The following is a 10,986-nucleotide window of genomic DNA, read 5'->3' on the forward strand; positions in this document are numbered from 1 at the left end:
AAGTTTGTTGTACAAGGAGACATTTTCAGCAAATACATAATGAATTTGATAAGTGTTTTCCTCTCAATAGCCTAAAGAGAAGCAATGGAATTAGTGGCTGAAATCAGAATTAAAAACTCAACAAAAAAACTTTAAACATACTTTTCTTAGGATCTGAGCTTGTAACTTTGGTCAGCTACAAAGTGGCTTGGATTCTTACACACACACGCAAAAGGAACATCCTTTTAGATGGAAATGTGGTAATAGAAATTATTTTGAGGAAAAGACTAAAAAGATATTTTATAAAAAGTGAACAATCTTTAGTTAAGCCATCAATAATTGCCCATAGAGTACAAAGCATTTCTAACAATATTAAAGATTGATTCAAAATTGGAAAATTTTGAAATATTTTTCCTTAGCTTTAGATGAGTTGGGTGACATAAGAGATGCTGCCCAATTAATACTTCGTATGTTTTGCCTCAAAAGATTTCCAAATATATGAAAAAAATATTGTCAAATTGCAGCCTAAAATATAAACTCGTGGTGAAGATATTTTCTCATCTTTTACATTTGTCCAAGAAGAATTTCATCTACATGTGAAAAGTCAGCTTCTATCATGACAGACATTACTTCAGCTAGGTTGGGTTAAAATCTGGATTTACTGGGATTTTAATAGACTGACATTTGCTTTATTGCTTTATTTTGTTGTACCATACGTATTGGAAACATTTGCTTCATTGTATGATACATATTGAAAACATTTGCACTCAGTATGGATACAGTTGTTAAAATGGTTCAGTATATGCTTGCAAATGCTACAATGGTTCGCAGCTATAGAACCATGAAAGAAACACAAGATGATGAATTTAATGACCCTGTGTTCTTTGCCAATGCTCACTGACTGAGAGATGCAAGAGTTTTACAAGGTTTCCCTGTACTGTAAACTCCAATTCACATTTTCTTAAAATAAGAGGAATGCTTGTCAAATCGTTCTTTTCATGCAACTATTACTTCATTCAATAATCAAAGATAAAAAATGCAGTGTGGTTTACATTTTTTCACCTATAACCACGCTGCATATGAACAAGCTAAATTTAAAGCTCCAAGGAAGTTGGAAAAAAAGATCTTACTTATGATGTAGCCCAACAGGTGTGAGAATTTATGTTCCAACTTCATAATATAAGTCAATAATAACGATTTTACATAGTTTTATGACTCAGTATGCATAAGATTTTCCTTGTAATAGACAGCATTATGCAAACTGGCTGCAAAAACTCAAGAAAAATTTGAAGAACACTTTGTTGATAATGACAAATTTTGAGTTTCTTTTCAATTTATTCAATACCTCCTCTGAATTCAATATTAATAATACTGAGTTGACACATGGGTTGGTGAATTTACTTAACTTGGACATAGTTTTAAAAATGATATGCTTTTGCTTCAAAGTCAAATCAATTCTTCTAATGTTATGAACCTGCTTTGTCAATATACATGTGAATATTAAAGGAAAATTATATTTTGGTATTTAATACAGTTATTGAAAAACTTTTATGTATGTCAGAATGACTTGGGTATGTAAATCTACCTTTTCCACCATACATTTTTATGAAATCTAAATATAGGACTTCTAATGAAAATTTAATATCTGAGCTTAGTTGTGCTATAAATGTAAAATATACACACCAGATTTTGAAGACTCAGAAAAAATAAAAGAATATATCTCATTAGTTGTTTTTAATATTAATTACATGACATTTTGGATTTATTTGGTTAAATAAAATATATTATTAAAATAAATTGCACCGGTTTCTTTGTACTCATTTTAATGGGGCTACTAAGCAATTTAAAATGACACATGTGGCCAGCATTCTATTTCTGTTGGCCAGCGCTGGTCTGTAGAATGCCCTTCATCTGAAGCCCTCATTTCCTGTACAGAACTTAGTCCAGTTTCTACCGGAAGTCTCTAGCATTTGTTCCCTTTCCAAAAAAGGCCCATTTGGGAAGCAGCCACAAATGGAGGTTTAGTCACATCTCACATGAGATGTGAGAAACGCTCACAAGAGGAAAAGAAAGCTCCAGGGCCAGGAGGACAGCCCTTGAGCGCTCTGAGACTATGGCCACGGGGCCCTGATGAATTTCTAAAGCTCCCCGAAGTGACAGGCGCTTGCTGTACAGGGTCTAGCATGGAACCCCATCAGGGCCCTGGGAAGCCTCGAGGGATGCCCAGGCACACTGCCCACGGGGCCCATTCGCACAGGTGAGAACCGTCCTGGCTCAACACTAACTGCTGCGGCCATGGGCAACCTGGTTGTCTTCTCTGACTGCCACCTGAGATGACATTTTTAACTTTCTGGAGCTCTTTTGAGCCATACGAACTATGGGAGAGAGACAAAATGACAAAGGTGATCATCCCCTCCTGGAATTACTACAGTCCCTTGCAGGACACCTGAGAGAACGAAGGAAGCTTATGAGAATGATGACAACCCCTAGTCTGCATAAGTCGTGTCGTCATTTATCAGGTGCCATGACAGACCACGCCGCATGCTGCGGAACGGCAAAAAGCAGGTGTGATCACCTCCGTCCCCACAGATTCTGAGTGGCACCGTCCAAGGTCACAGAGGTCCGGATACCTATTCAGACCTGCTCATGACTCCAGCTCTGTACTCTCTTCACCCTATTATAGCTGCCAAGTATGCAAATATAGAGAACATTACTTTTTACAGCACCTTCTGCTTTCTACTTCAAAAACAGAATTCAACCTCTATCTTTAGGGAAAAAAATCATCATAGAATAAAGAATGAGTAAGCGTTTTATAAAAAGTTCTAAATGGACAATCTGGATAAATAATTGTGTCCTACTTCTAGTTCTGATGAAACAACTGTTTGCACTCTAAATGTGTAAATATGTAAGAAGACTTCAGAAAGCCTCGTTCTCCTTCAGGATAGCTGGTAAATCATGAAAATCCATCACAGGAAGAAGTGGATACATAAGTTAGTGGGGGCAGTCAGTCTGAACAAAAAGGTGGAAATATTCCTATCAGCACTCAACCTAGTAAACAGCTAGAGCCCGGAAAGCTGTGTGACTGGGGAAAAGAGCATTTGCTTTGGGTCAAGTCTTCTAGTGTCTTCTTACCTAAATGATTCGTTTGGCTACACACACATGTTCACTAGCCACTGTGGAGGGAATACTGGAGACCTGATTTTAGGGGCCACAGCCACCTTTCATTTATACAGTGTGAACTCTGACACGCGCATTATTCTGAGCCTTTATGTAAAGTAACTCAACTAATCCTCACAACGACCCTGAGGTAGTTGCTATTATTATCCTCATTTCACAGGAAAGGAAACTAAGGCATAGCGTCAAACGCTCACTCTGTGTCACTGTGTTACACGCTTTACATGCATCACAACCTCTTTATGAGGGATGCACCAAGGCTTAGAGGGATCAGAAAATTTGCCCAAGCTGCTAAGAGCTGAAATTAAAACCCAAGCTGCTGATCCTAGATCTTAATCACTGTATAAGGCTGCTTCCTTCCACCTTATGACACGGGTCTTTTGGCACCTGGCTGTAAGCCCACTGCCCAGAGATGGGCGGTGCAGTAGACACCGGTATATTCTGCCCAGGTGTCCCTTCTGAGGGACCCCTGGCTGCTGAGCTTTGGCTGCCAAGGGCTTAGGCGCGCCTCTTCTCCAGGGACCAGCCCGTGCCTAGAAATGCTGGGGAAGCTGTGTCCCGCCCGCAGCCGGTGGCTGAGCGACGCCAGAGTAGAGAACGTCAAGGGGCTGTCCACTGCCAAGCTCCATAGAGTCAGGCTGAGGCGAGACTTCAGCTGAACCCACCTCCTCGCTTCGCGTCTTCCCCAGATACCCTGCCCTTGGTTCTGAGCGCGTTTCTCCTGCAAGTCCTCCCCTTATAAATCACTTACGCCAGAAGCCCTGTCTCAGGCTCTGCTTCTAGGGAGCCTCACTTAAGGGACAGACAGGCTTCACCAGGCACGTACAGCCAAGTTTGGACTGTGACGACAAGCTGATCTTTGTTGGCTTTTTAAATAAAAGTGTTTTCTCCCTTTAAAGACGATCTTACACTTTTGCTTAAGTGCTTCAGGATGAAAGCTCAAAAGGTTCAGGTGAAAAATGGAAAACACGGGTCTTAAAGAACACTTACTTCACTAAAGAAGCTTTGCGACACAGTTTGTCAGCTCCCCTGTAGTAATTCACCAACTGCATCAGGCCAGGCTCATGACCTGTAAAGGGAAGAAGAGGCTCAGAAGGGAAACAGACAATTTCTCACGTGGGAAATGACAATGTCAGCACCAGCCCGCAGGAGGGAGAGCAGGGTCATGCTTAGCTCGTCTTTCTCCCCTTTCAGGACTGGGTGTTGGAAAGGGAGCAATTCAGTTGCCCGGCCCCTCTACGCCCCTTTGCTCAGCATCTCACTGGCAATTCTCACCCTCCCCAGAGTGGCTATTATGATACCGCCATCGTAGGTCTGCCAAAGACCACTGCTGCCTCTGTTTTTTCTTCTTTGGGTGGGAGAGTATTTTCTATTTCGCCTCTCCTAGACCCCCACCGCACCACACATTTGGCTTAACACATATGGATTTAGTCATCTCTGTACAGTAAGGGCTTAAACAGTCAGGCTTTTGATGTTGCTACCCTTGCTTTCTACAGTCATCAAGGAAGGCCGTAGAACTACGATCCTGCTGTTCTCAAGCATGTCCCCCTGTGCAAGCTTCTAGGAGGGCCGCTAGAAGCTGAGGGGAGGTAGTGGAGAGGCCGTGTCTGTAAATTCAGTAGCCCTGAGGATGTTCCGTGCGTCCTCTCACAGGGAAACCCATTTTCAATAGATTGTACTGCATGCCCCCTCCTCTTTAAAATTAGGGCAAAAGGATACAAATAAAAACAAAAGCCTCAATTTAAAAAAAATTTTATTATAGTATAGTTGACTTACAATACTGTGTTAGTTTCAGATGTACAGCAAAGTGATTCAGTTATACATATATATATTTCAGATTCTTTTCCATTATAAGTTACCACAAGATATTGAATATAGTTCCCTGTGCTATCCAGTAAATCCTTTTTGTTTATTTTTTATGTAGTAGTGTGCATCTGTTAGTCTCATACTCCTAATTTATTCCTCCCCCCCCTTCCCCTTTGGTAACCATAAGTTTGTTTTCTGTGTGTGTGTCTGTTTCTGTTTTGTAAATAAATTAATTTGTGCTATTTTTTAGATTCAACATATAAGTGATATCATATAATATTTATCTTTCTCTGTCTGACTTACTTCACTGAGTATGATAATCTCTATAAAAGTCTCAATTTATGTTTAACATCTTAACAAAATGCAGTTTTCAGCAACACAAAAGTAGAACCCAACAATGGGAGCTTGAACTGAAGATGCCAGAGGTAAGACTAATTCATCTGAGAACAGCATACAATCAAATAAAAAGTTTCAGGCGCTAACTAGCTCTCACCATCTCCCTGGACAGACGGACTGGTTCACACCTGAACTACCCACCTTCACATCACCAAGGCAGCAGCATTCCTTGGCCTTTATCCGCTGGGCCATCTCCTTGGGTTTCGAACTGTGTGAAAGGTAAATATCCTTAACAATGAAGGCATATTATAACCATCTGGTTGTGGGATGCTGGTTTTTTTGTTTTGTTTTTCTTTTTCTTTTCTTTTTCTTTTTTTTTTAAGATGTTAACCTTTTTAAAAATGTTTATTTTATTGAAGTATGGGGGGTTTTTTTTGGCTGACATTCTTCTTAGAATTTTTCTTTTTCTTTTTTAATTTTATATTGGACTATAGTTGAGTTACACTGTTGTGTTAGTTTCTGGTATACAGCAAAGTGATCCGGTTATACATATGTAATAGTTTGCATCTGCTAATCCTAAACTCCCAATCGGATGCTGTTTTCTTTCCCATAAAAACCAAATGTTTCCTGAGCAGCTGCTGACTTCATGGTACCTGTTTAGGATTTGGACCTTCTAGGATTCTGCTCCTAACCCTAATCCTACACCCTAGTCCTCAGCCCCACAGCAATGCCCATCACCCCTGCAAAGAACCATTTTTGCCAGTTTTTAATTTTAGGATTCCACCTAAGCTCTTTCAGCCAGGCACTGACCAGTCCAAAGAGGAAAGTCAGGCAGGCAGGGAAGCAGACAGAGCAAGGAGGAAATAAACGTTCTCAACTATAAGCAGGTTTTCTTCTTTCAGGGAAGGTATTCTTCTCGCTGAGGGCTTCCTGGGGAGACAGTTTAACAGAAGGGAATCAATCTCCAGGCACATTCTCTGTATTCGAAGATTTCTGGGGGTTGGAATCAGCCCTTCCATGGAGTCCCCAACATACATCATAAATTTGTATAACAATAAAAAGTTGTCCATGGTCTCATTTCAAAGAAAAAATATCAGGAAGGCTAGGCTGAAACCCCCTTCATTCCTCAAATCATTACAATTCTACAGGCTCCCACCCAACTGTGCTCTATCAGCTCACCAAGGGCTAGTCAGTTCCAAATGGCTATTTTCAGTATTTGCCTATTCAACCTCTCCAACCCGCTGACCACACCTATTTCTAAAAACTGTCTCCTCTCCTGGACGAAGAACGCTGTTCTCTCTGGGATGCCCTCCAAGGCAGAGATGACTTTTCCTCATTATTTTCTCCCCTTCTATCTTTGGCAGTACGATGGGGTGCCTATCCCAGGGGAATTTTGGCAGGGCACACGGCGACCCCGAGTGAGGCTGCAATTCCGGATGACTGTGCAGGGAGGAGGGGCCGTGAGACTATGTGCAGGTCAGTGGGATGTAAATGGCAGTGATCTGCACAACTTCTGGATTACGTCATCTAAAAAGGAGCCGTTGGTTCTCTCCTTCCCCCTGCCTCTTCCTACAGGGGAAGATGTAGACATGGGGGTACCAGCTTCAACCGCGTGAATGAAGGGAACTCCCTCGGAGAGAGTAGGGCAGAGAAACCTGGGTCACGTAAAATCTGCATTCAATGCGCAACTGTGAAAACGTGTTCTTTGGTGAAACTAAGGGAAGGTCTAAAATCAGACACCCTTCCGCCCTTCCCCGGGCTGGGCTCACTGCTGAAGCTCCTGTTTTCGGAATCCAGAGGTCTTTTCCAAATCCCCTGACGCTTTATCTGAGCCTTCGGGGAGCTGAATCCTCAGGGTTTTCAACACACACAAGCTCCCCTCCCGAGCCAACACAGGCAGGGCGGAATCCCCGGTGGAGGAAATTTGCAAGATGACTCCAGCCTGATGTCAGCCGCCGGCTCCGCGGAGCCTCGCCCCGCCCGGCGATCTGCCCAGCCGACCTGCCCGATTTGGGGGCGTCGGGACCGGGGAATCCGGGGAACGCGCGGCATGGGCTCCCCGCTCCCGAGGCCGACGCCCCCGGGGCTGCAGGGCCGGGTCATTGTCAGGAGGCGGCCGCCGTCCCGGGGGCCCGCACCGCCACTCCCGCCCCGAATTCGATTTGGGACCCGAGAAGGCATGAAAAACGACGGGCTTGGCCCTTTAGGGATGCACTTTTTTATCCGCCCGAGGAATGACAGAGGGGAAGGTTTCTGACCTTAAGACAAAAGCGCTCGTTCTACCGGGAGGAGCGGGAGGGCGCGAAACGGGGAAGCTCACCCAGTCTCCCGAAGGGCAGCCGGTTCCTTTCTCCCAGCATCAGGTTGAACCTGGGGTTGTTCCGCCGCAGCCTCTTCCAGTGGCCGGTGGCGAGCAGCAGCCGGGAGACCTCGGCGTAGACGCTGCTGTTCTCGTCGCGCACCACGAAGGTGTACATGGCGAAGGGCCGCGCGACCGGGCCGCCCCGGCAGCCGCCGCAGGAACCACCCGGCCAGGCGGCGGCTCAGCGTAGGACCCGCCCGGGCGCCAGCCGGGACCCGGCCCCGCCGACCCCGCCCCGCACGCTCCGGCCGCGCCGCCGCGCCCGGCCCCCGCGCAGCTAGGATTCCCCTGGCGGCCCGCGCCCGGGTGCCCGCGCGTCGGCCCGAGCGGCGAGCGCAGCCCGGACGCCGCGCCCACCGCCGGCGCAGCCCCGCCTCCGGCCCGTGATTCCGCGCGGCCAGCCCGGCGGCGGGCGGGGGGGCAGGGGCAGCCTGTGCGCCCGGGGCGCGCCCCGCACCCTCCCTGAGCCGGCTGCCGGCGGCGGAGGGTGCGGGGGCTGGAGGAGGGGCGCGCGGCTTGAGCCGCAGCCTCGGGAGCCGGTCCCCAGAGGGACCGGAGAGTGGGGCAGTCCTCCCGAGCCCAGGGTCACTGCCGGGGGCGGAGGGGGGCGGCGGTGCCAGCGGAAGATCTCTTTCTAGGGGGCTTGCTCCGGTAGCTTCCCACCTACTATTTCAAAGGGACGTTTTATGGATAAAAACAAAAAGTTCTACGGCCCCATCCTGTGTCCAAGATGCTCTTCTTTGACTTTACTGCTTAAAGACGGCGGAGAACCAGAAGCGTTCCGGTGGCTGTTGGTTTCCCTTTGGGTCGAATGCTCCTTTCACCTGCTGAGACCTCCTGCGTGGCACACAGCCAGGGGTGACTTCAGATTCCGCCGGGCACTCGCATACAGGCCCTGGGGCGCCCTGGACTCCGCCCTGCGGTTTACCGGCGTTGGGTCACTCGCTTTCTCTTCTCCGGAGCGATTTCCCCTTCCGAGTGTGTGCGTGGCGGGGTTCTTCAAAGTCCCTTCGGTCCTGATCTCACTCTGACTTCCTTTTAGGAAACGATTTTTGGTGCATTTGAGGGACAGCGAAAGGACTCTATCAGATTTCCCGTAAACTTCCTACACTTCCCCGTAAGATAGCCACATCAGCCACGCGGCTCACATCTTTTACTCTTCTTTAGAGAAGGAACATCCTGGGACGTCTCCCCGTCCTGCTCTCCCTGTGCTCATGGTGTCTAATTAGCATATCGTAAAAGCGCTCTCCTCTCTCCCATTTTGCCCACATTCCCAGCGGCGAGTACTCGCCTATTCTACGCCCAAGCCTCCAGCTCGGCCACCACCTGGAGGCATTCACTGTGGGTGGGAAGCTAGCTCAGAGGAGGAATGGGGCAGATTCAGGAGTGCCGGGTTGGTTACATTTCCTCACCCCCCCAACCCCGCCCCCAGCAGTCAGACATCCAGGAGGAATAAGAGTTGGTAGATAGTCCCCCGGCTTCCTCACCCCTCCAGTGAACGAACCGGCGGGGAGGCATATATCCTGCACTCTACTTCGAGGTCATCTGCAGAAGCGTTCCAGTTGTCCACAGCTTGTAACCTGCTCATTTACGCACCTTCTCTTGTTGGAGTCCTTCCTTTTCCTGGCTTACTATCCCACCTCTCTTGGGATCACTTCCCAAATAAACTACTTGCTCTCAAATCCCTGTACCAGGGCCACCTTTCTGGGGAACTCAGGCCCAGACATTGTAGCTGCTTCTCTTCACAGCCAGTCATCTCGGAAGTGACACCCACTTTCATCGTGCCCCCTTCCTCTTCACTCACTCACTCCTCCTGCATTACCCGCTCTCCCCGGCAAGCTGGCTTCTCTCTCTCTGCCACTCCACAGCCACGGATGTCATTAGGAACATCAGCGACCTCCGAATTTCCAAATCCAGTAGTACTTTTCTCCTTTTTCTCACCTACACTTTGTAGTGAACATCCTTTTTCTTTGTTTTAGTTCTTGTACAGCACCCCTTTTCTTTCTTTTTTTTCTTAAAGCAATAATTAGTTGGCTTTTGGTTTTATTTATTTATTTATTTATTTATGGTTGTGTTGGGTCTTCGTTTCTGTGCGAGGGCTTTCTCTAGTTGCAGCAAGTGGGGGCCACTCTTCATCGCGGTGCGCGGGCCTCTCACTATCGCGGCCTCTCGGAGCACAGGCTCCAGACGCGCAGGCTCAGTAATTGTGGCTCACGGGCCCAGTTGCTCCGCGGCATGTGGGATCCTCCCACACCAGGGCTCGAACCCGTGTCCCCAGCATTGGCAGGCAGATTCTCAACCACTGCGCCACCAGGGAAGCCCAGCATCCCCTTTTCTTAAGAATAGAATCCATCTTTCCCCTTGGAGTCCATTTTATGTGATTCTGTTGGGATTGACGCTGTCCATTCTGGGCACAGGAAAATGAACATCCAGGCTTGGCCCAACAGGACTACTCCACCCCTTTTGCCATCGTGATTGGTAAAACGTAGGAGAGTGATCCAAATTTGGCGAATCTGATTCTCTCCGGGATTTTTCTACCTGAGCTATGGAGAAAGACTCTCTCTTTTTTTCCCCAACTGGAGTTGCTTAGCTGGAAGATTGTGTGGGACAGCGTGCAGCTCTCTTGCTATCTTACAGAGGGAACACCCTGTCTGAGAATTCAGCTTCCCATCCTCCTTTGCATTAGGCCTGGCCATGTGGATATATGAATATCTTCATTTACTACATGTAAATGAAGTACTGTGCATTTCTTCCTAGTCTGGACCTTAGAATTTGCACTTGCCTTCTCCTTCTTCTCTTGGAGGCAGGATACACAGTCAGTAACAATAGTGGAACAAAACGTTGTAAGACATTTACCAAAACTCATTATATGCTGGGTTATAAGGTAAGCCTCAACAAATTTCAAAGGACTGATATAATTCTGAGCACTTTCTCTGACTGCAGTGGAATCAAGCTGCTTGGACATCAAGTAAAACCCTTCAATAGCCCATGAGTCAATGAAAAAATCGCAACAGTATGAAAAAAAATTTTTTTAACTGAATGGTAATAAAGATATGGTGTATCAAAAGTGGTAGAACACAGACTAAAGCTGTGCTTAAATGGAAATTTACATTCTACAGTACATATGTTAGAAAAAGAAGAAAGACTGAAAATCAATTATCTAAGCTTTCATCTCTATTGTCATCTCTTTCATCTATGAAACTAGAAAAGAATATCAAATCAAATCCAAAGTAAGTGGAAGGGAAGAAACAATAAGGGAAGAAGCCAAGGAAATAGAAAACAGAACAATTTTTGAGAATTGACAAGGCAATTCTAAAATTTACGTGGTA

The 10,986-nt window shown here is 46.5% G+C and overlaps 1 protein-coding gene across 4 annotated transcripts in view; it reads right to left on the bottom strand.

The window, feature by feature from the left end:
- Positions 1-7,866, bottom strand: part of TTL (tubulin tyrosine ligase) — a 38,170-nt gene extending 30,304 nt beyond the window's left edge. For all 4 annotated transcript variants that reach the window (XM_061211256.1, XM_061211255.1, XM_061211257.1 and 1 more), the window contains exons 1-2: positions 7,616-7,866; positions 4,144-4,222 (exon numbers count right to left, since the gene is read on the bottom strand). In XM_061211256.1, coding sequence (XP_061067239.1) covers positions 4,144-4,222; positions 7,616-7,772 — 236 coding nt within the window. In that variant the 5' untranslated portion in view covers positions 7,773-7,866. The remainder of the gene's footprint in view (positions 1-4,143; positions 4,223-7,615) is intronic.
- Positions 7,867-10,986: the final 3,120 nt, after the last annotated feature.

This window comes from Eubalaena glacialis, chromosome 14 (genome assembly GCF_028564815.1).
Source record: "Eubalaena glacialis isolate mEubGla1 chromosome 14, mEubGla1.1.hap2.+ XY, whole genome shotgun sequence".
Classification (NCBI taxonomy): Eukaryota; Metazoa; Chordata; class Mammalia; order Artiodactyla; family Balaenidae; genus Eubalaena; species Eubalaena glacialis.